Source organism: Suricata suricatta, chromosome 12, assembly GCF_006229205.1.
Source record: "Suricata suricatta isolate VVHF042 chromosome 12, meerkat_22Aug2017_6uvM2_HiC, whole genome shotgun sequence".
Taxonomy (NCBI): domain Eukaryota; kingdom Metazoa; phylum Chordata; class Mammalia; order Carnivora; family Herpestidae; genus Suricata; species Suricata suricatta.
In genome coordinates this window covers 94,725,781-94,752,612 of record NC_043711.1, presented here as the reverse complement: position 1 = coordinate 94,752,612, position 26,832 = coordinate 94,725,781, and the positions used below count along the sequence as shown (strand labels likewise).

Sequence of the window (26,832 nt, the reverse complement as noted above, 5' to 3'; positions counted from 1 at the left end):
CCCGACCTTCTTGAAGCCCCCCTACCTCCCCTCCCGCCCCAGCCTGGCCGCTCCACGGCCCTGGCTCCCCCTCGACCCCATGATATTTCCATCAGGACCCCCTGGGCTCCTGGTTGCCGGTCACTCCTCCATCCCTCCTTCTAGCCTCTCGGGACCCTGGAGAATCCCCCTGATACCCACCTCTGGCCTCGTTTCAACCCTTTCCATGCCCCCTCCGACCCCCACCCCCATTACTGTTCTCCTGTGATACGACCCCTCTGCCAGCTTGACCATCACTGGTCTTCTTCCTGCCCTTTTAGGCGTTGATTCCTAAAGAAACCCTCTTTAGTCTGCTTTTTTCATAGCATTTCCTGTCCTCTCAGCTCCTCCCTTTTTTTCTCCCCATTTTTCCCCCAGAAAATTTCTGAGTTTCTATTTTAGTATTTTTCAACAAGAGAAAGAAGGCATTTTTCTCCTCAGAATTTTTTTTTTCAATTACACAGCCACCCACCCACCCAAAATACTGACTGCACTTGAGCGCTGGGTCTGATAAGATGAGAGAAGAGATTCACCCAAAATATGCCCGGCAGGAAGGAAAAGGACTCCTTTTTCTGCTGAGGATAAAAGCTCCTCCTCATATAATGCCAAATCTATTCACAGTTTCCCACTATGAATATTTTAAAAGTCAGCTAGAGGGACAGTCTCAAAAAATGCCTTTGCTGGGGACTCTGAGCCACCCACTCATTCCCTAGCCTCAGCTCACACGATGCGTATGAGGAGTTCCCTTAAAGGGGCTTCCTCTTCCTCTTACAGGATCACCATCAAAAATCTTCAAGAAAGGAGAAGGGAAAAACTGCAGATTTCTAGCTTGCCCTGGGGAAACAGCATCCTGTAGATGCTAAGCCCCTGGTTATTGAAACATGTAATTTCTTTCAAGAAGTAGAACAGAGGACTTAATCAGGTTGGCTGCGTTCCAAACAATGGGATCGGGGTAGCTGCTCACTAATTATTTACAAACTATACAAGACGGTAAGCTGTAGAGTTCTGTATAGTATAGCTGTTGGATGGGGTGGAGAATACATGGTTTTTGGATTAAAAAAGTGTACTTCTTTCTGTCCTGGCAACAATATTTGTCTGCTTTGTGGAAAAGGAAAATGAAACCTAGCAACCGATTAAGTAACTCGGCTGAAGGCATAAACCAAACAGTAGTTTTGAAAGGGAGTTGATGACACTCCCTCTACCCCAATGAAGTACAGGGATAAAGGGAAGGAGGAATTTGAAATCACCTAAATGGTGAATTTAACATTTTATATCATATTGGGCATTCACAGAGTTGAACACTTGTGCCTGTGATTGAATCCGTGTTTAACTCTTAGTTTACAAATCATTAAGATGTAGAAGCAGGAGGATTGGCTTGATGCTGTTTGGGGTATTTTTTCTGCTAGATGCTGTGTTTCAAGGGCCTGATCTCTCTCAATCTGTGCAGACTTCCAGGTAACTGAAAGTAACGTGAGTGGAGGAATTCAGGTGACTCAGACATGGAGGACAGAAGACCTTGTTTGGAGGCCAGGCCAAGAAATCTCTATACTAACCACAGAGGTGAGCAAGATTTTCTACGTAATGGGAAGGAAATTGAGTTCTCTGTGAATGAGCAGCCCTACCTAAGATTGACGGGCTCTCTCAGGTAAAGGATGGCTTATTCCTTAGCCACAGCATGAATGACTGAAAAATAGACAGCTTTCTCTTTTCCCTAAGAGAGCTGATGAATGGGTATAGTTCTCATTAAAAAAAGATAGCAGTAAAGTGTCTGAATTGGAAATAACTTTGTTTTAGAGCGGTAGTACCCAAAAGAAATGTAATGCAAGCCAAAAGTTTAATTTTTAGTTTTCTAGTAGCATCATTTAGAAAAGCAAAAAGATGGGGGCACCTGGGTGGCTCAGTCGGTTAAGTGTCCTACTCTTGGTTTTGGCTTGGATCATGAACTTGTGGCTCATGAGTTTGAGCCCCGTATCGGGCCTTGTACAGAGCCTGATTGGGAGTCTCTGTCTCCCTCTCTCTCTCTCTCTCTGCCACTTCCTGCTCATGGTATCGCTCTCTCAAAGATAAATAAATATCGGGGCACCTGGCTGGCTCAATTGTTTAAGCGTTCGACTTTGGCTCAGGTCATGATCTCGCAGTTTGTGGGTTCAAGCCCTGCCATCAAGCTGACAATTCATAGCCTGGAGCCTGCTTTGGATTCTGTGTCTCCTTCTTTCTCTGCCCTTTTGCTGCTCATGCTCTGTTTCTCTCTGTCTCTCAAAAATAAATAAATGTTTAAAAAATTATAAATAAATATTTTTTGAAACACAAAAGTAAACAAGTGAAATCCATTTTTGTAATTTAATAAAGTTAACATCTATTTAAATGAGTGTATCCAAATAATGTCATTTTATTTTAATAATTTAATACATATATTTTATCTTGGTACTTTAATAATGTCAGCATTTTTACTTACCCCCCCAAATACTCTTTTTATTTTTTTAGTGTTTTATTTATTTTTGAGACTGCAGAGACAGAGCATGCATGGGAGAGGGGCAGAGAGCAAGACACACACAGAATTCAAAGCAGGCTTCTGGCTCTGGGTGGTCAGCACAGAGCCAGATGTGGGGCTTGAACTCATGAACTGTGAGATCATGACCTGAGCCTCAGTTGGATGCTTAGCCAACTGAGCCACCCAGGCACCCCTCTTTTTAAAGAGTTTATTTTTAAGTAATCTTTGTACCTAATGTGGGGCTTGAACTCATGACCCCCGCTGCCCCCAAGATCAAGAGTCGCCTGCTCTTCCAACTGAGCCAGCCAGGGAATTCTCAGGTATTAACATTTTGAGGTCTTATCAGTCTAAAGAAACTTTAATGAGATGTTTACCCTGTTTTTGGTATTAAATCTTCACAAAGTTACGCATCTTAATTCAGGCTAGCCTTAATTAAGGTTATTAAGATTCTTAATAACCATACATGGCTAGTGGTTCTGTATTTAATGGCATATGTGTAGAACCCTAGTCACCAAAGTGAAGTTCCTTCCCATAGCATCACTCTAGTGCTCTGATTATTATATTTGTTTAGAACTTTCTGAAACAAAACCAAACAAAACTTGCTTTTCCCTAAGTTTGCAGCATGTCATCTGAGTTTTAGCTGTGGAACAAATGAGGAGGAATCATAGAATTTTTATTTTATGAGCTGTGTGACTATTGAAAGAATAAGAAACAACGTCAATTTTCATTCTTCAAAACATCAGGTCTTTGGGTCAGATTGAAATATTAGAAGGACTTTTTTTTGATTTTTTGAGAGTTTGAAAAGTGAATCAGGTAATGCTCATAAAATTTAAACTTCAGTAATACAGGATTTATACTTTGCCAAATGTTCCTTTAGGTTGTCATATCAAGATTTTCTCTATAAAGTGCAAAACAAGGAAAAATGCACATAAATGAATTTAGCATCTAATGTCTTGAAATGGTACAGTCATTTTGAATATGATGTGTATTCATAACATATCTTCATATCACTGTATACAATCTTATTTTGTTTGTTTTTAAAATCTCCCAAGTAATTCTGCCAAGTTGGGTCAGTTCCATCAATTTTATAGGAAAGGAAAGTGAAAGACACTGGTCTCTTGGATATTTTGGCCAAATTTACTTCTGAAAGGTGTGGCAAATTAAGGCAGACAAGTTCAGCTTCATCCGCTGGGTGATGTTAGCTTTCATGTGTAGACTTGGTATATCTCCTCCCTCCCCCAACAACTTCTTATCTGAGGTTTGGTAGTAGGTAATCCTATGTGGATGAAGTTGTGCTTCAGAAAGCAGAAAAACTTGAGTTTCCATTTTCAGTTTCCTGAAACAAGTTGAGTTTCCTTTTTCAGTTTCATTTTCAGTGTATTAAGTAGCTCAAAAATATCTTGGTAAAGGAAGCCCCACCTTCCCCATTGCCATCTGATGCTGGACAAATTTCAAGAAGCATTTCTCCTGTAATTGTATCCCACTTGATGCCTCTGTTGCCTGTAACATCATTGTTTAGTGGCAGAACCAGTGGCCATGGAAATCAATAGGGTATTCCCAGTGGAGAGGTATTACTAGTGCTCCTAGTAATAACTAACATTAATGACAACTCCTTCTGTTTTGGGTACACTACTAAGCATCTTATAAACATTTAGTCTTTATACCTACGTGGACGCTTAGGACAAGTATTTGACTTATCCGTGGTTAAACAGTGAGGAAGTATCAAGGACAAGATTTGAATCAGGACTATTTGGCTCTGAAATTCATGCTTTGGCTATTATTTGGTACTGCCAAAAGACAAGAAGCAATAAGCTGCTCTTTTTGATCCTCTGAAACAATCTCAGCTCGTGAGGATTAAATGAGATACTGTAAGTATTTATTCTCTAGCATGTATTAGGCACTCAACAAATGTTTATTATTATTTTTAAGTTTACATATTTAAGTAATCTCTATACCCAATGTGAGACTCAGACTGATGACCCCAAGATCAAGAGGTGCATGCTCTTCCAACTGAGCCAGCCTGGCACCCAAATGTTTATTCTCTTTCCCTTTTGCACCCTCTGAAAAAACGTTTTCATAATATATCCCTCAGCCACAGTGATCTATCCTACATTTATTATTTCATAGGAAGCATTTTTTCTCCGCAAAGAAAACCTACTAAGTTCCTTAGTTGTTTTGGAAAATGAGAGTATGTATATCCCTTGTTGTCCTGTTAGATTTCCTTGCACCTTGATTTTTGTGCTCATCCAATATTCCCATTGTGTTTAGGGCCTGTAGATGGAGAATTACCACCAAGAGCTAGAAATCAGGCCAGTAACCCACCAGTGAATGCTTTCAGAGGAGGAGCCAACCATCATGGAAGGCAGCCTAGGGCCACCAACCATGCTGTTCCTGTACGGCAAAGAGAAGAAAGGTTTGGTGCTATGGGCAGGAACCCACATCAGGGAAGGAGAAACCATGAGGGGCGCACCAATGATGAACCTAGAGGCCAAAGACGCAGTCAGGAAAATGATACTAGGCGGAGAAATGGCAACCAGGAGGGAAGGAACCACAGACCACCATGGTCTGATGAAAACTTCCAGCAGTGGCGAACACCCCACCAGAAGCCTGCAGAACAGCCACAGCAGGTGAAGAAACTGGGCTACAAATTCCTAGAAAGTCTTCTGCAGAAAGACCCTTCTGAGGTGGTCATCACTCTTGCCACAAGTTTAGGGCTGAAAGAGCTCCTGTCTCACTCTTATATGAAATCCAACTTCCTTGAGCTCATCTGCCAGGTTCTTCGGAAGGCTTGCAGTTCCAAAATGGACCGCCAGAGTGTTCTCCATGTCCTGGGCATACTGAAGAACTCCAAATTCCTCAAAGTCTGCCTACCAGCTTATGTGGTAGGGATGATTACTGAACCCATCCCTGACATTCGAAACCAGTATCCAGAACACATTAGCAACATCATCTCTCTCCTCCAGGACCTTGTAAGTGTCTTCCCCGCCAGCTCTGTGCAGGAAACTTCCATGCTCATTTCCCTCCTGCCAGCTTCTCTTAACGCTTTGAGAGCCTCTGGAGTTGACATAGAAGAGGAGACAGAGAAGAATCTGGAAAAGGTGCAGACCATCATTGAACATCTGCAGGAAAAGAGGCGAGAGGGCACTTTAAGAGTGGACACCTACACTCTAGTGCAGCCTGAGGCAGAGGACCATGTTGAGAGCTACAGGACCATGCCCATTTATCCTACTTACAATGAAGTGCACTTGGATGAGAGGCCATTCCTTCGTCCTAACATCATTACTGGAAAATATGACAGCACTGCTATCTATTTGGATACCCACTTCCGTCTCCTGAGAGAAGATTTTGTTAGACCCCTACGGGAAGGCATTTTGGAACTTCTCCAAAGCTTTGAAGACCAAGGCTTGAGGAAGAGAAAGTTTGATGACATTCGAATCTACTTTGATACCAGGATTATCACCCCTGTGTGTTCCTCATCAGGCATTGTCTACAAGGTGCAGTTTGACACGAAACCACTCAAGTTTGTTCGCTGGCAGAATTCCAAGCGGTTGCTCTATGGATCTTTGGTGTGCATGTCCAAGGACAACTTTGAAACGTTTCTTTTTGCCACCGTGTCTAATCGAGAGCAGGAAGATCTCTGCCGAGGAATTGTCCAGCTCTCTTTCAATGAGCAGAGCCAAGAGCTGCTAGCGGAGGTCCAGCCCTCTGACTCTTTCCTCATGGTGGAGACAACTGCATACTTCGAGGCCTATAGGCATGTCCTGGAAGGACTTCAGGAGGTCCAGGAGGAAGATGTCCCTTTCCAGAGGAACATTGTAGAATGTGACTCTTATGTGAGGGAGCCAAGGTACTTGCTGATGGGGGGCAGATATGATTTCACTCCGTTAATAAACAATCCCTCAGCCACTGAGGATTCTCTGAGGAATGCTGAGGGCTTGAGATATCCCAGAGTGAATGTCTTAGACCCCAGCCAGTGGCCCTCAAAAGAAGCCCTAAAGCTGGATGACTCCCAGATGGAAGCCTTGCAGTTTGCTCTCACGAGGGAACTGGCTATTATTCAAGGACCTCCTGGAACAGGTAAGAGAATTTTTCAGATCATGTGACATCTGCCCTATGAGATAGGAAAGGGAGACTTGACCTAGGTGTGGGGTGTCTTGATTAGAAACATTCTCCTGAAATGGGCATCAGACTTTCTTACAAAGTAACTGTTCTTGGTGATTTTCCAGTGGGCAGCCATTGGTATGCATAGTAATAAAAATCACAAGGTTAGAGAAGACTGCTAAGGGATCAGATTTAGGAAGATGCATGACCTTTGCTTTATCCAAGGCTGTGTTAATTTTTATTTGATTTTATGTTCCTTTAAATTAAATAATATCGAATACATAATAATAGCACTATGTGCCAAGTAGTGTTTTACTACTTGTGAGTAGTGTTGTATCAACTCATGACATCCTCACACCAGCTCTGTGAAGCAGAAACGATTCTGTTTTATAGATGAAAAACTAAGGTTGAATAATATGTTGAAGTTTATAAAGATGGTAAGTAACAGACCTAGGACTTGAATTCAGGCACTGGCTCTGGAGTCCTGGCTCTCCTAACTACCACACCATACTTCTCATGGAAATATGCCACTCTACACCCTTGTTCCCCATATGCCACTCTAATCCTCCTTTGTGGTGATAACTGCTATTAGTTTGATGTGTATCTAGATGTTCTAAACGGTGACCATTTATCTATCTGTGTCTGTGTGTATATACTTCTGTTTACATACATGCATTCATACTTTTTGTTTTAATAACATAAGTGGGATTATGCTGTGTATATCAGTCAGTTATTTTTATAACAACACGTTTTGGACACTTTTACATTCTTTAAACTCCAGTCACATTTAGAAATGTGTCGCACTCTTTTTTACTGTGCCTGCATTCACTGTAAGGAATTCAGTGTACCATAATGTTTTTTTTTCTTTTTTGTCATTACATAGAGTGCTTTAATAAGTATCCATCTATATATCTGTGTATCTATTTCTATATATTTATATAGATATCTGGTATGTGTTTATCTTTAGGTATTCTGCTTATTATTCCCTAAAGTGGGAATTCACATTAATAGGTATAGTAGGAACTGCTAAATTGCCCTCTCTAAAGGATACACACATGTGCAAACAAACAAACAAACAAACAAAACCCTGGAAAGTGATCTTTAAAAAACACTAATGGGGGCACCTGGCTGGCTTAGTCAGTAGAGCATGTGACCCTTGATTTCAGGGTTCTGAGTGTGAGCCCCATCTTGGGTGTAGAGTTTACTTAAAATCTTTAGAAAAAGAAAAAGCACTGATAATGTAATATCAACTCACAATAAAAGTTATATAACCTGGGGCACCTGGGTGGCTCAGTCAGTTAAGCCTCCAACTTTGGCTCAGGTCATGATCTCACGGTTCGTAAGTTGGAGCCCTGCATCGGGCTCTGTGCTGACAGCTCAGAGCCTGGAGCCTGCTTCAGATTCTGTTTCTCTCTCTCTGCCTCTCCTCCACTCGTGCTCTCTGTCTCTCAAACATAAACAAACATTTTTTTAAAAAGTTATGTAACTGAACGGAAACTTTTTCTGGTAAGAAACACGTGTATGATGGAAAAATATACATAATTAAAGAAATGCTTTCAAAGCTTAAAAAAAAAAGGATGTCTCAGTTTATACTCTCACCAAGAATGAACTAGTGTTCCCATTTCCCTATATCCTTTCCAATATTATTGTGTGTTATCAATTTTTTTTGCTGATCAGCAGGTTTTGCTGATCTGTGAGATTTAAGATTTTTGAGCCATTATTTTTTATGTTTTAACAAAAAATGTTCAAAAAAAATGTTTTAGATCTCTCTCTTCTCACCATTCCACTCAGTTCCTTTCCCTAAAATAGTGTTAGCTTCTTGTTGATCCTTCCAGAGGTATTGCATAAATGTTGAAGTAAATACTTGAATTGAATATATTTATTATACTTACTATTTTCCTTCTTTTTCCCTATTTATTTATTATAAATATTTTAGTTTATTTTGAGAGAAAGAAAAAATGAATAGGGTAGGGCAGGAAGAGAGAGGGACAGAGGCTCTGAAGTGGGCTCTGTGCTGACAGCAGAGAACCCAATATGGGGCTTGAACTCAGGAACCGTCAGATCATAACCTGAAGTCAGATGCCTAACTGACTGAGCCACCCAAATGCCCCTCTTTTTTTTTTTTTTTTTTTAAGATTTTATTTTTAGTAACCTCTACCCAACATGGGGCTTGATTGAACCTACAATCCCAAGACCAGGAGTTGCGTGCTCCTCTGACTGAGCCAGCCTGGCACCCTACCCCTTAGTTTTTTTTTTAACCCATTATGCTAAAAGTCATCTTGTGCATGTTGCTTTGTCCATTTAGAAAATATCTTGACACTCTGGTTTCTCTTCAGATCGCATAAATCTAGAAAATATCTTGGTGATCCTTTCACATTAGTACGTAAGTAGTAGTTCTTGTTTATGACTGCATAATATTCCATACAATGGACTAATCTCTTAAACTAGTCCCATGTGGAAAGATTTATTAATACAGTATTTCAGTGAATAGCTTTATTTGTGAGTCATTTCATAGACAAAATACATGCAGAAGAGAAATTCTTAACTTGATCAAAGAATATATAATTTTGTAATTTTAAGATTCTGCCAAATTACCCCCTGGAAATATATATCACAGTGGTTAATTTGTATTTCTTTAATTAAAAATGAGATTAAAAGAGCATCTGGGTGGCTGAGTCAGTTGAGCATCCAACTTCTAAAAAAATTTTTTTAATGTTTATTTACTTTTGAGAGAGAAGGAGGGGCGGAAGAGAGAGGGAGACACAGAATCTGAGGCAGTCTCCAGGCTCTGAGCTGTAGCACAGAGCCCGACGTAGGGCTCAGACTCACGAACCATGAGACCATGACCTGAGCCGAAATCAGCTGCATAAGTGACTGAGCCACCCAGGCACCCTGAGCATCCAACTCCATTTCAGCTCAAGTCGTGATCCAGGGTCATGGGATTGAGCCCCGCATCAAGCCTCTTAAGCCCCTGCTTAAGATTCTTTCTCTCTTCCTCTGCCCCTCTCACCTCACAGTCTCTCACTCTCTTTCTCTCTAAAAATAAAAAAGATAAAAAATAATGAAAAAAATTTAAAAAGACTGAAATAAAATATCATTTTTTCAGTTTATTGGCTATATTACTACTTCTATGGATTGACTTCTTTATGAATGACTTCTTTATCTTACTGATTTGTAGGAGCTTTTTTTATATTCAAAATCTACATGTTGCAGTTAATTTCCCTTAATGTTATCACTTGAATTAGGACTTACCATTAGTTCCAAGTATAGTAATAATTTCAGGCTAGCTTAAGGCACACACATAAATGGTTACTAGGAAAGAGCATACTGGTGAATATGAGGGGAAGTAGTAGAGGGGGTCCTTTTTAAGGTGGAAATCCCAAAGAGTATCCATTCTAAGGGGAAGGAAGGGGTAGGAAGGGAGATAAAGTAAATATTAAATTATGAAGATTTTCTTTCCTCCTGAAGTATCCTTATCCATCCAGTTCTGCATCTAGAAACTTAGTTTTCCTTTTGTGCTCCTCACCCTACCCAAACCATTATCAAGTTCCAGTCAGTTTTACCTCTGAAACTTCTCCCTTGTCTGCCTATTTATCTCATCTCTACCGCTGAAGCCAAGCCTCCGTCTTTACTTACCTGGAATATGGCAGAAACCTCCCAACCCCATCCTTGCCCCTTCTTGCCCACTCTTGACTCAGTTTTCATTTCCCCTGAGAAGTCTCTTCTAATCTCTTTGACTAGGCCGGAATCCCAGTTAATATGTTTTTTTTTTGGTACTGGGTATTTCTCATTTCCCACATTTATGATTTAACATTTATTTCTGTGATTGTCTTCTACAAGTCCATAAGTTCCAGGAAGATAAGAACCATGGCTGTTATGCTCACTGTAGTATTTCTTGCATCTAACCCAGTGCCTGACACCTGTTCGGCTCTCAGTACTTATTTGAAGGGAAAAAAGGAAGGAAGAAATTATTTATCTTGCTAGACAGAAATCTTTGATTTTCTTATATTGTATCCTCGCTCACCTTTGAGTTTTTTGAGAAGAGTGGCTATCTTCTTAGTCTGACACAGTGTAAGAATTGAGTTATTTGTAGATTTAATTATTGGCCATTTATTAATGAGCCCATAACTCTAACTTGAATGTTGACCTCTCTGAGTTTTTTCCCTCCTTTCACAAAGGCAAGTTTACTGTGGTATATTGAAAGCATTTCTAAATAATTTTTGCTACATGAGAGTTAGCATGTAGCCAGTAAACAACTGTCTAAAAAATACCTTACAACTGTGAAAAAATATCTTACAGCTGCAAAAAAAGAGAGAGGGGACTTAAAACAGCTGCGAAAAGAGAGGGGGAGAGGAGATTCTTTTTATGTGGTGATAGAGAACTATCTCCAAGGTACATTAAGTGAAAAAAGCCAGATGTGGAATAGTAAAAATAGTCTGCAGCTATTTGCATTCAAAAAAAAAGGAAAGGCTATAGAAAGACTATATTTGTTTTGTTTGCTTTTGCATAGAATGACTAACTCTGGAAAGTTACACAAGAGACTGGTAATACTGATTGCTTCCCAGAGTAGAGCTGGGTGACTGGGAGACAGAAGAGCAAGCTTTTCATAAAATACTCATTTGTGCTTGGATTTTTATGGGCCCAGCACGCTTCTGCTGCGCTACTCTGCTAAGTGTGCTTGGATTTTTAAACCGTCTCAGTGTATGACTTTAAATTTTTTTAATGATAATTTGCGTAATTAATTACTCCTTCTAGAAAGTCTTTATTTTTTAACTTTTTTTTTTCCTTGTTTTCTAGGCAAAACCTACGTTGGTCTAAAAATCGTTCAGGCGCTTCTAACCAATGAGCCCGTCTGGCAAATTAGCATCCAGAAATTCCCCATCTTGGTTGTATGTTATACTAATCATGCTTTGGACCAGTTTCTGGAAGGTAATTCTAGGCAAAATTGTTCTCCTTCAAGACATTTGTAGTTGAACCATCACCAACTTCAGTAGCTTAAATTTTATTGCTCTTTGAACCAAGTCCGTAGTCCTATCTGTGACCTGCAAGGTTGTGTGTGGTCTGCTCCAGCCTAGCTCTGCACCGTATCTCCTCCCTCTTCCTGAGTTCTCCCTACTCCAGCAACACTGGTTGTCTGCAGTTCCTTGAATGCTTCCAGCTTCTTTCTTGGACCATGCCGTTCCCCCATCCGTAGAAAAGACCTTTTCTCTCTCCATCTTGATCTCATCTAGCGGTTGACTCCAACTCATTCTTCAGGTCTCTCCTTAAATCTCTCTTCAGGTGTACTTTCCCAGTTGCCCCCAAAGTTAAGTCTCCTTTTGTATTTTTTCTTCAGAGACTTAATACACATGTAACAATTTATTGTATGGGTTTCTACCCTAGACTGTAAACACTATGTGGGTTTGTCCTATTTCTTGCTATATTTACAGATTCTAACGCTCAAAAAATACTAATTGCATTAATAAATGAATAAGTATATGTTTTTCCTTTTTCTTAGAATATATTTTCCATTCTATGTTTTCCTTTTACCCAGATTAAATCTTTTTTATTCTTGGAGTCTCAGTTTAAATATTAGATCCCTACCCCACTCAAATTAGGTAAGGTGCCCTCTTACATATTTACAGTATCATGTACTTACAGCACTTACTGTACTTATTGCTGTTATGAGAAATTGTTTAATGTGTATCTTCTCCGCCAGACCGTGAGACCTGAGAATAGAGTCTGTGCTTTACCGGCTATATCTTAAGAACCTAGCACATGCCTGGCACATAGTGACCAATCGGTAAATTCCTGTAGAGTGAATAATAGAGAACATTTACTAAGTGTTGACCTTCAAATCACAGATGAAGAACTGAAGCTCAAGTTAAGAAACTTGCCCCAGTTTATATAGCAATAGTGGTGAACTCAAGATTTGAGTTTCCAGATGCCTGGTTCTAAAGCCTATGTTCCGACGTGCCTGGGTGGTTCCATTGGTTGAGCCCTTGATTTCAGCTCAGATCTCAGGATTGTGAGATCGAGCCCTGCATTGGGATCCATGCTGAATGTGAAGCCTGCTTAAAATTCTCTCTCCCTCTATCCCTCTCCTCACTTGTGTGTGTGCTCTCGCTCTCTCGCTCTCTCTCTCTCTCTCTCTCTCAAAAAAATAAAGCCTAGGGGCACCTGGGTGGTTCAGTCGGTTGAGCATCCAGCTTCGGCTCAGGTCATGATCTCACAGTTTGTGGGTTCGAGCCCCACGTCGGGCTCTGTGCTGACAGTTCAGAGCCTGAAGCCTGCTTCAGATTCTGTGTCTCCCTCTCTCTGACCCTCCCCTACTCACGCTATCTCTCTGTCTCTCAAAAATAAGTAAAAAACATTAAAAAAAAATTTGTAAAAAAAAGCCTATGTTCTTAAGTACCATACTTTACTGCTCTGCAGCTCATGTTATCTCTGACACCTTTTTGGTCATTAATAGGGTAGATTCCTGTAAGTACCAGTTTGTTCCCTAAGGGACCAGCTGAGACAACACACCAAACACATACAGCTCTCCCCCGAGAGAATCCAGCATAGCTCCTCTCACCTCTGCTGTGCTCCACTTTGCTCCACAGGCATCTACAAGTGTCAAAAGACCAGCATCGTGCGGGTAGGTGGAAGGAGCAACAGTGAAATCCTGAAGCAGTTCACCCTGCGGGAGCTGAGGAACAAGCGGGAGTTCCGTCGCAACCTCCCCATGCACCTGCGAAGGGCCTACATGAATGTGAGTCCTCGCTGTGGACTCCGAGAGGGTTCACGGTGGAAGTAGACTCCCCAGCAGTGGCTTTCTGGGCAGGCAGGCCAGGGGAGATAGGCTCTCCACAAAGTGGTGAAGGACCCAGGTTCCTTCCAGCATTCCTTCCTGCCAACCCCATGGTGTGACTTTTGCCCTCATAATCAAGATGGAGAAAGGACAGAAAGGGGCACATCACCCCTCCCAGCCCCTGCCAGGACCTTTAAAGCTACTTTCCCAAAATCACCAACAGCCCTACTTACAGCCCTTCGGCCAGGGAAGTGTCATCCTCTAGCTGGGCAGCAGTGTACCCAAACAAAACTCTGAGTCCCTATCACCAAGAAAAAGCGAGGTCTCCACAACAGTTTCCTTAGCCTGTTTTTTCTGTTGTGTTATTGTTCCTTTTTCTTACTGGTCGGTAGGAGTTTTTTTTGTCATTTTAGGTAGTGATCCTTTGGTTTCAAGATTATTTAAATTAAGACTATTTACTGAAGACTATTTTTTGACTGGTCTGTTTGTTTATTTCTCTCTTTTTGCTGTTCCTGTCTTCACTTTATTTTCCCTTGTGGCAAAATCCGAGTTTCGGGGATGATGGCACTTGCTCATCATTTCTTTCTCTGTGTTCTTGGCAGATTGTGACACAAATGAAAGAGTCAGAGCAAGAGCTGCACGAAGGGGCCCAGACCCTGGAGTGCACCATGCGTGGTGTGCTACGGGAACAGCACCTGGAGAAGTACATCTCCCCCCAGCACTGGAAAAGCCTGATGAATGGACCCGTACAGGTAGGGGTCATCCTGGGAGCTGTACGCATTTGGTGATTTCTAGGATTATAAACCCAGAAGCCTGAAGGGGTCAATCAGAATCTATAAATGACTAAAGCAAGCTAGGTGTGAGACCTCAGAAAGTAGAGAGGAGTTGGCAGACCGGAAAAGAAGTGGTAGCAATCCACTCCTAGCCATTTGTTGCCATTCCCAAATGCAGGCTCATTGCTGCCATAGATCCTGATTTTGTTGAGAGGAAATTTTTATTTTTAAAATTCTCTACAAGTCATATATAATGATCCCATTCCCCAAGGGTTGCCAACTTGCAGCCTCTAAATTTTAAGAGAACTACTTTTGATTCCTCACAGAAGTATTTCCTTTACTCTGGTTGTCAGAGAATTCTCATGACTGATAATTATTCCTTCCTCAGGATAGTGAATGGATTTGCTTCCAAGGCTGGAAGCATTCCATGATGCTGGAGTGGCTGGGCCTGGGTGTTAGTTCTTTCACCCAAAGTGTTGCTCCAGCAGGACCTGAAAATACAGGTAAGAGTGCATGTCTACCCAGAATCACATCTTAAGGTGGAACCTGGTAAACACTGGAGAATAAAACTTGAAAGTAATACCTAGAATATATAAAGAACTATAATCAATTAGAGAAAGACAAATAATAGCTTGATAGTAAAGTAGATAAAAGACATTTAACAAGCACTTCACAAAATAGGATATTCTAATGGTCAATCAACATATGAAAAGTACTCATTGGAAATGAGAGGGAGCTAGGAGCACCTGGGTGGCTCAGTCTGGTGAACATCTGACTTCAGCTCAGGTCATGATCTCAGGCTCCGCTTGTAAGGGCTCGGCTTGGGAGTTTGAGCCCCGCATCAGGCTCTGTGCTGACAGCTTAGAACCTGGAGCCTGCTTTGGATTCTGTGTCTCCCTCTCTCTCCTGCACCTTCCCTGCTCATTCTCTGTCTCTCTCTCAAAAATAAATAAACATTAAACATTTTAAAGAAAAGAAAAGAGAGGAGCTAAAACCACAGTGAGATGCTGTTACACATCAGATCAGCAAAAATTTTCAAGTTTGCTATATTGACAAGAATGTGGAGCAGTAGGAACTATGACGCACTGCTAGTGGGGATATTAATTGGTAAACCGCCTTCTAATAATAGAAAAATAGAAAGAATTCAAATATTCATCCGTATTTGTATAGCACACAGATGAGTCATCGTCCACTCAGATCCGGAAATACTGTACAACGGTGAAAAGGAATGAATTACAGCACATATATGGCAACATGAATCTCAAAAACAGTCTGAATGAAAAAAGCAAGGTGTAGAAAAATATATATAATATTCCATTTATATAGAGCTCAAGAAAGTGGAAAAGAAAGCCCAAACAAGACAATGTGTGTTTAGAGATGTGTATGCATTATATAGGTAGTAAAGTTATTTTAAAAGAAAGCTGGGGGTGGGGCGCCTGGGTGGCTCAGTCGGTTGAGCTTCCGACTTCAGCTCAGGTCAGATCTCGCATTCATGGGTTCGAGCCCCGTGTCGGGCTCTGTGCTGACAGCTAGCTCAGAGCCTGGAGCCTGCTTCCATCCAGTTCTGTGTCTCCTTCTCTCTCTGCTCCTCCCCCTCTATGCTCTGTCTCTCTCTGTATCAAAAATAAATAAAACATTAAAAAAATTAAAAAAAGAAAGCTGGGGAGGGGAATGAGCAATATAAAATTCAGGTTAGACAGGCCCACAAATGTCTTCAGGAAATTGGTGATTTTTTCCTTAACTTGGGTGGGAGGTACCTAAATGTTTATTTTTTTCTTACTGTTTTTATTTTTGAGAGAGAGAGAGAACATGACTGGGGGAGGGACAGAAAGAGAGGGAGACACAGAATCTAAAGCAAGCTCCAGGTTCTGAGCTGTCAGCACAGTGCCTGACATGGGACTCGAACTCACAAACCACGATATCATGACCTAAACTGAAGTCGGGTGCTTAACTAACTGGTTAAGCCTGAGTTAAGCACTCAGGCACCCTTGGATATCCATTTTATATGTATTTATTATCCTTTAAATTGCCTGTGTACATTTTGTACCCTGCCTTGTGTATTTGACATAAGTAAAACCTTTCTTAAAAAGGGCTGTTTATATGATATTTAAAAATAATAACAAAAAAGCATATAAGGAAACCTAAGTCTCCCTCCCCTAACTTCCATTTCTCCCAGTTTCCTCCACTATAAGTAACCACTTAAAACCCTTGAGAAAGTCTTCATTCATCTAAGCTCTTATAAGTGCCCCCTTCTACTCTTTGGCTTCAAGAGTTTCACTCCTGTCTTGCCTGCTTTCCTCTTAGCGCAGGCAGAAGGGGAAGAGGAGGAAGAAGAAGGAGAAGAGGAGGGGTCACTGATTGAGATTGCAGAGGAGGCTGACCTGATTCAAGCAGACCGGGTGATTGAGGAGGAGGAGGTGGTCAGACTCCGCCGGCGGAAGAAGGAAGAGAATGGGGCAGTCCAGGAGTTGGCTAAAGTGCTTCTGGCCATGAGGCTGGACAACTACGGCCACGGGACCACAGCTGGGCAGGAGCAAACTGGAGGAGAGTGGGAGGTAAGCTCACTTCCTCATGGCCTCGGGAAGCCCTAACAGAATGGGAAATGGGTGTTCAGTTGTTACTGCCAGATGGTGGCGGTTAAACTCTCCTGAAACACGCCTGAGAATATCTGCTCTGACTAGAACTGCAGCCCCTTATTTTCACCCACCTGTTACAGCAGCATGTTCACCTTGTCCTCACAGTTAATTTACCTGTTTTACAACCTAATGATAGTATAAGACTGGTCCAGTTCCCAAGAGTTTAAAAATTATGGCCCTTCAGAAGGGCCCTGGCAAGAAATTCCAACTTAGAAAAACAGGAAGCAGGTGGCCAAATGCTTCTCTTGAATTTTCAGACAAATACACCCCATGTGGGTTAGTTAGATCAATCACAGTCTCAGTGTTTGGTGCTTTCATGGATATTATCTTCTCAAGTACAAATGAGTCTATGAAAAATACATTAAGATTCTAGAGAATTCTATTTGAGTAAAGCAGAATGAAGCAAGCAGCCATATAGGGTGGATGGAATATTCATCCTTTATTCACCCTGGAATTTGATATTTCTCGTAAAGCCAGAATAGTGTGTGTCCAGACTTTCCTTCTGGTAGTTCCTTTGGTAGAGCAAAGTGGTCGTCTGAATTTACCATTCATTACTATGACAGTAGAGGACTGGATACTCAAAGTAACATTTTCTAAACTTATGATTTAAGAGTCTTTCAAAGTCAATGCTAATTGCAATTTTCCCTGGTTTGCTAGCTTTGGACCTGATCTTCTAGTTCAGTTCAACATCACTGTACATGGTGGATGGAGTCTGATCCTAATACTTGGAATTATGGATTGGGCATCTCTCTGCCACATGGCCTTAGGAGGAGTTGATTGGTTTGGTTTGGAACTGGTGGGGGGTGGGGGAGTTTCATAACATTGTGACCTCTTTTTATTTATATATATATATATATATATATATATATATGCATATTTTTTATGTCTTTTTTTTTTTTGAGAGACAGAGAGTGAGTTGGGGAGGGACAGAGAGAGAGGGAGATACAGAATCCGAAGCAGGCTCCAGACTCTGAGCTGTCAGCACAGAGCCCGACATGGAGTTCGAGCCCATGGTCAGTGAGATCATGACCTGAGCCGAAGCCGGATGCTCAACTAACTGAGCCACCCAGGCCCCCCGTGACCTCTATCTTTCATGCCAGTCCTTAGTGACAGAGCAGGGGAGAGCACTTTCTCCTAAACAGTGCCTTTCACCCACTTGTGAAAGGTGCTGTCTCAATATGATGGCATTAAGACCATCTTAGCAGGCCCTGTACAGCATTTAACAAGAAAGATTCATCTCTACTATTTTCATGACATATGTTTTAGGAATGAGAAGCAGAATGTGGTCAGAAGACATTCAGTGATAACAAGTGTCAGCACTATTCTAAGTGTTTTTCATGTCTCCATTCCTTTAGCCAATTCAGCAACCCTACAAAGAGGGACTATTATTATAGGGGGTGCTGAGGTACATAGAGGTTGAGTAACTTACTCTAGAGGTGGATGGGGCTATGAACCCAGGCAGACAGAATCCGGTGTCCCCATTTAGCCACTTTGCAGTGGTGTATGTGTTGGAGGGGTGCAAGACATTGAAGGAAGCCCTTCTGAGGTGGCAGCCCCTTTTTTAATGTGCTCTAGCCTCCACCTTAGTCTTAGAACTGAGCCAGACTCTGCTCAGATGGTAAGCCTGGCTGCTGTTGATGTCCACAGACCCAGCGCAGCCAGAAAAAGAAAATGAAGAAGAAAGTGAAGGTAGAACTTCGCAAACTGAACACCATGACTGAATCTGAGGCCAGTGCAATCCAAGACGTTTGGCAGCTGGACCTGAATTCTCGCTGGCAGCTGTATAGGTATTATGCCCACCCTCCTCCCGACCCCAACCAGCGCATGTAATTTCCCCAAGGGGTTCCTTTTCTGTTCCTGGAATGTAACCCCCCATCCTTCTATCCCAACCTTCAGCAATGTTAAGTAATGATTGGTTGCATACCCCCCCCGAACTGAGCGGTAGGGGTGCAGTCATGGGATAAAACAGACACTTGACTCTACCCTTAATGGAGCTTAGAGCTTATCCAGGAAGACAAATTAGTTAATTCCATAAATAAAAAGTTACAAATGGACATAAACACTAAGAAAGAAAAGAGCAAGAGGTGCTAAGAATATGAACATGGGATCTGAACTGGTCTGAGGTGTCCAGGAAAGTGACAAGGCAAGATGGGAAGGATTAGTAGACATTAGCAAGACCAGCAGGGAACAGGGAGCAGATGAAATTAGGGGGACCACATACATAAAGGCCTTAACATGGGAAGGAGTAGGTTTATTTAAGAAAATGAGAGGGCAGCCTGCATGGCTGTGGCTCAGAGAGAGAAAAGGCAAGTGAGGTCAGAGAGGTGGGCAGAGGCCTAACTTCAGGGCATCATGGGGCAAAAGTAAGGAGGCTGGATTATCAAAAGCCACTTTTCAAAAAGTATTGATAAGCTCTTAGAACATTCTATAGCAGAATAGTGACATGATCTGTTTTACTTATAAAACAAGACTGGAGAATTAGGGGAGGGAACTCAGGGATGGGCCAAGGAGAATTTTTGAGAAATTCTTGAAGCTTTTGAAGTCCCTTACTCTCTTCTCAGTAATTAGCCTGTATTCTTTATCCTGTTCCCTCCTTAGCTCCTGGCCACCTGTGTGCATCTCTCTGCACATCTTTTTTTGGGCATTTTGGACTCGGGTCCCTGCAAACCTAGGTCTCACCTCCCTCTCTCTCTCTCTCTCTGGCCCGTAAGCTCCTCAGGGGTCTCAGTTCCACTTCATACACACTGCAGCAGGTTCCTCCACCTTCTCAAAGAGCACAAATCTTCCTTTCTCTCGTTCTTCACATTCTCCAGGCTGTGGCTACAGATGTACCAGGCTGACATCCGCCGAAAGATCCTCAACTATGAGCGCCAGTACCACACATCAGCAGAGAGAATGGCTGAGCTAAGGCTCCAGGAAGACCTGCACATCCTGAAAGATGCCCAGGTTGTAGGAATGACAACCACAGGTAAGAAAGCATCGGGAAGTTTACCAGATCCAGCCATTCACTCCTGGTGCCAAGCTCTTACCAGGTTATCTAGGATAGGGAAAGAGAAGCTTCTTTAGTAGGTTAGAGGAAAAGGTTGTGAAAAGCTACTGAAAGCGGGTTATTTTTAGGGAACTCATGATGAAATGCATCCACTTGTTCCTGCTGCACTCGAGAACCTGACAATGACCAACATGGGTGTCATGCTCTGGAGACCACTCAGTAGCACTTATTCTGTCATTCAGTGGCCACCACAGCCCTGGATGGATATGAGGACTCAGTTTTCACAGACTCAGGTTCCAGGGTCCAGTGCATCAGCTTAGAGGAGCCTCCCCTCTTGACTCCAGGTGCTGCCAAATACCGTCAGATCCTGCAGAAGGTAGAGCCTCGGATTGTCATTGTGGAAGAGGCTGCCGAAGTCCTGGAGGCCCACACCATTGCCACATTGAGCAAAGCTTGCCAGCACCTCATTCTAATTGGGGACCACCAGCAGGTAGGGCAGGTGCCCCTGGAAGATGAAGAGAGAGGGCTCTCGGAGGGGTGCGCTCAGACAGAAGGCCCTGGCCTCTGTTTCACCGGTCCTCACACTCCCTGGTGGCTTTCTGTGATTCTTCTTTCCTTCACCTCCCACATTCAATCTAAGAGCAAGTGTTCTTAGACCTGGGGTATATTTCAGAGATAGTATCATTCTTTTTTATAAGGACCTTTTAAGTGGACCATTAAAACTGTGATTCCTATTGCCCTGCTTTGATTTTTGCTCTCCTCTAATCCATTCTTTATAAAGGGGCCGAAGTGAATTTAAAAAAAAGTACATCAGATCATGACACTCTACAGCTTAAAATCCTCCAGTGGTTTCCCATTGACTTAATACAAAAATCAAGCTTAACGTGACCTATCATCATCATTTTTGCTCACTGTGTTCCTACCCCCTACCAACCTTCCTCCTCCCTCATGGTTTGCTATTCAGATGATAGGCAGCTTCCTCCATGCTGGCATCAACTCAGATGTCACTCTTTAGGGAGGCCTTTTTGAGGAACTACCACTCCTGGGCACTCTGTCACATCACCCTTATTTCTTGTGCCTTCATGGTCCTTGTCCCTCTTTATCGTTAGCCTGTCAGTAGAGCAGTGCTTGGTACATAGAAGGCACTTGAAAAACATTTGATGGGTAGGTGTGTGGTTGAGTGAGTATATGGTTGGATGGATAAAATAAGTCAATAAAGAGTCCTCAAACATGTTTCTTTTCTCAGCTGCGTCCCAGCGCCAATGTGTATGATCTAGCCAAAAACTTCAACCTTGAAGTGTCTCTCTTTGAACGGCTGGTGAAAGTAAACATTCCCTTCGTCCGTCTGAATTACCAGGTAAGAAGCTGGGCCTCTGTTATTACCTACCAAATGTTCAGGAGAAGTTCCTGGGAGCCTGTCAATTGCCAGCGAGAAAGGTCTTGTAAAAATAAAACTGGTTTAGTAATTCAGTGATTGTCAGACTCCTTTTCTTCTCTGTTTTAAAATATCACAGGATCAGCCCATATGGAATTTGTGTTGTATGAAGGAGCTGTTTACATTCTGCTCTTTTCTCCTTATTCTTTTCACATGACTTCTAGATTTTCCACCAGCAACCTAGTCTTTAGAAAACTGTTTATTTTCTGTCCATGTTTCCCTCCCTCATTCCTCCCTCTCCACACCCTACGTGAGGCTTGAACTCACAGCCTTGAGATCAAGAGTCACTTACTCTACCAACCAAGCCAGCCAGGCGCCAGGCATCCCCCTCTGGCCATGTTTCTAATGACATATATGTCTTATTTCAGCACCGCATGCGCCCTGAAATTGCCCGGCTTTTGACCCCCTACATTTACCAGGATCTGGAGAATCATCCCTCTGTTCTCAAATATGAGAAGATAAAGGTGAGTCTGCCCTCTTTGATCTTTCTGTGATGCTATCAACAACCTCAGAGGCTGTATTTCCTTAGGATGAAAAAGGGTTTGGGGCGCCTAGGTGGCTAATTTGGTTAAGCATCCGACTTCTGCTCAGGTCATGATGTCACAGTTCGTGCTGACAGCGCAAAGCCTGGAGCCTGCTTTGCATTCTGTGTCTCCTTTGGTCTCTTTCCCTCTCCCACTCATGTTCTGTCTCTCTCCCTCAAAAATAAACATTAAAAAAAAGAAAAAGGTTTTCAGAAGGGACTATAAGGGACTAGCTTTTTGTAAAAGCTCATTACTGGGGTGCCTGGGTGGCTCAGTCGGTTGAGTGTCCGACTTTGGCTCAGGTCATGATCTCACAGTTCGTGAGTTCAAGCCCCACGTCATGCTCTGTGCTGACAGCTAGCTCAGAGCTTGAAGCCTGTCTTCAGATTCTGTGTCTCCTCTCTCTGACCGTCCTTTCCTCACTCTATCTCTTTCTCTCTCAAAAATAAATAAAACATTCAAAAAAGAAAAATTTTAAAATTAAAAAAAAAATTAAAGCTTATCACTGAGAGGAGAAATACTATAGAAGTTGAAAGATACAGAGGTGGGTTTTGAATCCCAGCTCTGCAGCCGTATGACTGGTTAGCAAGTTATATGCCAGTTCTGCATGTTCTGATCTCCTGTACAGTGGGAATAATGGGTACTGCCTCATTTCATTATTGTCTTGAGTGAGAGGACGTGTGTAAAGCAATCGGCACAGTGGAGTGCTTGTAGGTTAGCTGCTCACTCAACATCTTCATCATAGCTGCTGCCTGTTTCCTGAACTGTAATAGTTGGATTGTGGATGGCTGTTTGAAATATTAATATCAAATGTATTAGAAGCTAAAATAGACCAACTCATTATCCATTTTCCTACTTACTATGGTCCCAAAGAAAACACGTACTGACTGACACCAGAATGAAAGATTATGGTACAAAGTGCATAAAAAAATCTCACAAAGTCTCTCCCAGGAACAGGGTAAGTGGCCAGTCATGTGAAGATAGGAAGAGTTGCATGAGTGAACCTTCTAACGTACCATTTCTTTTCCTTTCTAGGGGGTCTCTTCCAACCTTTTCTTTGTAGAACACAACTTTCCTGAACAGGAAATCCAAGAAGGCAAAAGCCACCAGAACCAGCATGAGGCTCGCTTTGTGGTAGAGCTGTGCAAGTACTTCCTGTGCCAGGAGTACCTCCCCTCCCAGATCACCATCCTCACCACCTACACTGGGCAGCTCTTCTGCCTGCGCAAACTCATGCCAGCCAAGACGTTTGCTGGAGTCAAGGTCCATGTGGTTGACAAGTACCAAGGGGAAGAGAATGACATCATCCTCCTCTCATTAGTGCGGAGCAACCAGGAGGGCAAGGTGGGTTTTCTCCAGATATCCAACCGCATCTGTGTGGCCTTGTCTCGTGCCAAGAAGGGGATGTACTGCATTGGAAACATGCAGATGCTAGCCAAGGTGCCCTTGTGGAGCAAGATCATCCATACCCTTCGAGAGAACAATCAAATAGGCCATGCACTCCAGCTGTGCTGCCAGAACCATCCTGATACCCATACCTTAGTATCCAGAGCTTCTGATTTCCAAAAAGTGCCCGAAGGAGGTTGCAGCCTACCCTGTGAGTTCCGGCTGAGCTGTGGACATGTCTGCACCCGTGCCTGCCACCCCTATGATTCCTCACACAAGGAGTTCCAATGCATGAAGCCATGCCAGAAGGTTATCTGCCAGGATGGGCACCGGTGCCCTCTTGTTTGCTTCCAGGAGTGTCAGCCTTGTCAGGTGAAGGTGCCCAAAATCATCCTTCGGTGCGGTCATGAACAAATGGTTCCTTGTTCCATGCCTGAGTCAGATTTTTGCTGCCAAGAACCTTGCCCTAAGGTTCTGAAATGTGGGCACAGATGTAGCCACCCCTGTGGTGAAGACTGTGTGCGCTTGTGTTCAGAAATGGTCACTGTGAAACTCAAGTGTGGGCACAGCCAGCAGGTGAAGTGCGGTAATGTGGAAGACCTCATGTATGACCTGCCAGTCAAGTGCACCACCAAGTGTGGCACTGTCTTGGACTGTGGGCATCCTTGTCCAGGCTCCTGCAACAGCTGCTTCGAAGGGCGCTTTCATGAGCGCTGTCAGCAGCCCTGCAAGCGCCTGCTCATCTGCTCACACAAGTGCCAGGAGCCATGCATCGGCGAGTGCCCGCCCTGCCAGAGGACCTGTCAGAACCGCTGTGTCCACAGCCAGTGCAAGAAGAAGTGTGGCGAGCTGTGTAGCCCCTGCATAGAACCCTGTGTCTGGCGCTGCCAGCACTACCAGTGCACCAAACTCTGCTCTGAACCCTGTGACCGACCGCCATGCTATGTGCCTTGTACTAAGCTGCTGGCCTGTGGCCACCCCTGCATTGGTTTGTGTGGGGAACCATGCCCCAAGAAGTGCCGTGTCTGCCACCAGGAAGAAGTCACCCAAATCTTCTTTGGCTTTGAGGATGAGCCGGATGCCCGCTTTGTGCAGCTGGAAGACTGCAGCCACATCTTTGAGGTGCAAGCCCTGGACCTGTACATGAATGAGCAGAAGGATGATGAAGTTGCCATCAGGTTGAAGGTGTGCCCTATCTGCCAGGTGCCCATTCGCAAAAACCTGAGGTATGGAACCAGCATCAAACGGCGGCTGGAAGAGATTGAAATAGTCAAGGAAAAGATTCAAGGCTCAGCGGGGGAAATTGCAGCCAGCCAGGAACGACTTGAAGCCCTGCTGGAGAGCAAGCGCCTCCTCCACCAGCTGCTTCCTGCAGACTTTCTGATGTTGAAGGAGAAGCTGGCCCAGAAAAATCTGTCAGTGAAGGACCTGGGCCTTGTTGAGAATTACATCAGCTTCTACGACCGCTTGGCTGGCCTGTCAGATTCTCTGAAAAAGGTGCACATCTTAGAACAAGAGCGAGTGAGGAGTCGACTAGAGCAGGTCCATGACTGGCTAGCCAAGAAGCGTTTGAGCTTCACCAGCCAGGAATTGGATGACCTCCAAAGTGAAATCCAAAGGCTCACGTACCTGGTGAACCTCCTGTCCCGCTGCAAGATAGCAGAGGGGAAGCTGAGAGGCAGCACAGCAGATGAGGTCTATAGTGTCCGGAAGATCCTTGAGAGAACATGTAAGTTCACCCAGGAGGATGAACAGTTTGTGCAGAAGAAGATGGAAGCTCTGAAAAACATTCTTCCCTGCTCCGGCCTGGGCATCTCCGAGGAAGAGCGAGTGCAAATAGTCAGTGCTATGGGTTATCCTCGCGGCCACTGGTTCAAGTGCCCCAATGGCCACATCTATGTGATAAGCGATTGCGGGGGAGCCATGCAGAGGGGCACATGTCCTGACTGCAAGGAGGTGATTGGGGGCATAAATCATACTCTGGAAACGAGCAATCAGCTTGCTTCTGAGATGGATGGAGCCCAGCACCCTGCCTGGTCTGACACGGCCAACAACCTGATGAACTTTGAGGAGATCCGGAGGATGATGTAGGAAGATGGCGCACTGCTGCCTTGTGCCTAGCCGCCACCTGGCTGGGATCGGCTCCCTTATGAAGGAACCGAAGTTTTTAATTATTGTTCTTTAGTCTTAGAACCTATTTAAGGATCCACTTTTAGGGATTGCCCATGTTTGTTTCTAGATTTTCCCTGCGCTAGAATAAGCACTTTACCTCCAGAACTGAGAGCAAAGTTAACAGATACCTTCTTTTTTTCTCCTGCAAGTTAGTGGACAGGCTCCCTGGAGCATGTTTTGGGCTTCCACCTAGAGCTACCTACTGGTATCTCTGGTTCCTGACTCAGTCAGATCTTTTTTTCTGCTGTGCTCTGGGGACACAGAGTATGAACTCACATGAAGCAGACTCATTCTGATTGCCAGGTCCTAACTTGTAGACTAACTTCAATTCCAATAAAGAGGCCCAGAGGAGTTGTTTATAAACTGCTTATCCTTTCAAGGAGCACAAAAACCCCTCCCACCCTCCTCCTGGGACATCCTCACTCCAGGAGATGAGGCATGTGATAAGACAAAGACTTCAGTGACTAACCCTGACCCAGTTACATATTCACTGAGTGGGAACAGTGTTGACTACCCGCAGCTGGGGGCTGTGCAGCAGGCCTGGGCTGCCTAAGGAGTGATCCCCCTACTGTAGCTCTCCTGTGACTGGCACTTTGGGGTGGTGGTTTCTTTGCAGGAGGAGTTTAGTAGCAGTGCTGGTTCCCCGAGGCCCTGAATGGAACTAAACCAGCAGCACCTATCCAAAGCGTGACCTTTTGTCCCAACACTATTACAGCTTTTGCCTGGGCAGGGTTAGCATGCCAGCAGCTTCTGCAGGCCCCAGACTCATGCCAGAAGCCAGCCCCCAGGCCTGCTGCTGCCTGCGTACATACTCCCTCAGTCCAGTGTTCCTAGAACAGACACTTAGGCATCTCAGGTCTTTCTAATGGTGAGAAAAATGTCCTTTTCCTATGTATGCATTTCCTTTTTTGTCTTTACTATGCACTTTAGCCTATAAAGCCAATTAATAAAAACAATGATTGAGAAAATCAGTGGTCCATGTTTGTCAACTTTTAGAAACAACTCAGGCAGCCTGAGACCATAAGGATGGGGATGGAGGCCAGTCTGGTTTCTGTGGTATGGAGTTATTTAGCTGGTGAGTCCTCTTTACTCATGGTAAAAAGAATCTTTTGCTTTGTATAAAAGTATAACTTGAAGTTTCCTTCCCCAGAGGCAATCCTGTTAACAGCTTCATGAGTTCTTCCAGAGTTAAGCTATGCACATGCAATGTATATAACTGAAAAAAAAAGTATACAGTCCTGCACTTGGCTTTTTCATCCCAACAAGCTTGAGGACTTTTATGTAAGCGTATACATGAGGAGCCTGAACCCTTCTCCCCCATGCAGGTAGGCCGTTATTTACTGAAATGGACCCCTCTGCTGGTGACTTAGGTGCAGCCTAAATGAATAGCTTTGAAAACACTCATAATGTCAAGTGTATGTGCTACTGGTAACAAAATTTTTGAGCTGGCCAGGGTGGAGGTGGGGTGTGTGTACTCCTTAAAATTATATAGGACAGACTACAAACATACAATTTCTCAAGGGGTATCCCCTCGC

The 26,832-nt window shown here is 43.4% G+C and overlaps 2 protein-coding genes across 4 annotated transcripts in view; one reads left to right on the top strand and one right to left on the bottom strand.

Annotated features, from left to right (window-relative positions):
• Positions 1 to 92, bottom strand: part of LOC115274554 — a 3,797-nt gene extending 3,705 nt beyond the window's left edge. Inside the window, exon 1 of the mRNA XM_029917962.1 lies at positions 26 to 92. Coding sequence (XP_029773822.1) covers positions 26 to 92 — 67 coding nt within the window. The remainder of the gene's footprint in view (positions 1 to 25) is intronic.
• ZNFX1 (zinc finger NFX1-type containing 1) overlaps positions 1 to 26,265 on the top strand; it is a 26,621-nt gene extending 356 nt beyond the window's left edge. Inside the window, exons 1-14 of one of the 3 annotated variants that reach the window (XM_029918824.1) lie at positions 492 to 1,008; positions 1,466 to 1,578; positions 4,778 to 6,586; positions 11,408 to 11,539; positions 13,195 to 13,343; positions 13,985 to 14,134; positions 14,544 to 14,658; positions 16,460 to 16,710; positions 18,439 to 18,578; positions 19,605 to 19,759; positions 20,125 to 20,270; positions 21,027 to 21,137; positions 21,584 to 21,679; positions 22,775 to 26,265. In XM_029918824.1, coding sequence (XP_029774684.1) covers positions 1,518 to 1,578; positions 4,778 to 6,586; positions 11,408 to 11,539; positions 13,195 to 13,343; positions 13,985 to 14,134; positions 14,544 to 14,658; positions 16,460 to 16,710; positions 18,439 to 18,578; positions 19,605 to 19,759; positions 20,125 to 20,270; positions 21,027 to 21,137; positions 21,584 to 21,679; positions 22,775 to 25,216 — 5,757 coding nt within the window. In that variant the 5' untranslated portion in view covers positions 492 to 1,008; positions 1,466 to 1,517 and the 3' untranslated portion in view covers positions 25,217 to 26,265. Of the gene's footprint in view, positions 1 to 491; positions 1,009 to 1,035; positions 1,273 to 1,465; positions 1,579 to 4,777; positions 6,587 to 11,407; positions 11,540 to 13,194; positions 13,344 to 13,984; positions 14,135 to 14,543; positions 14,659 to 16,459; positions 16,711 to 18,438; positions 18,579 to 19,604; positions 19,760 to 20,124; positions 20,271 to 21,026; positions 21,138 to 21,583; positions 21,680 to 22,774 lie in introns of those variants that run through there. The other 2 variants (XM_029918825.1, XM_029918823.1) reach the window with 2 other exon arrangements.
• Positions 26,266 to 26,832: the final 567 nt, after the last annotated feature.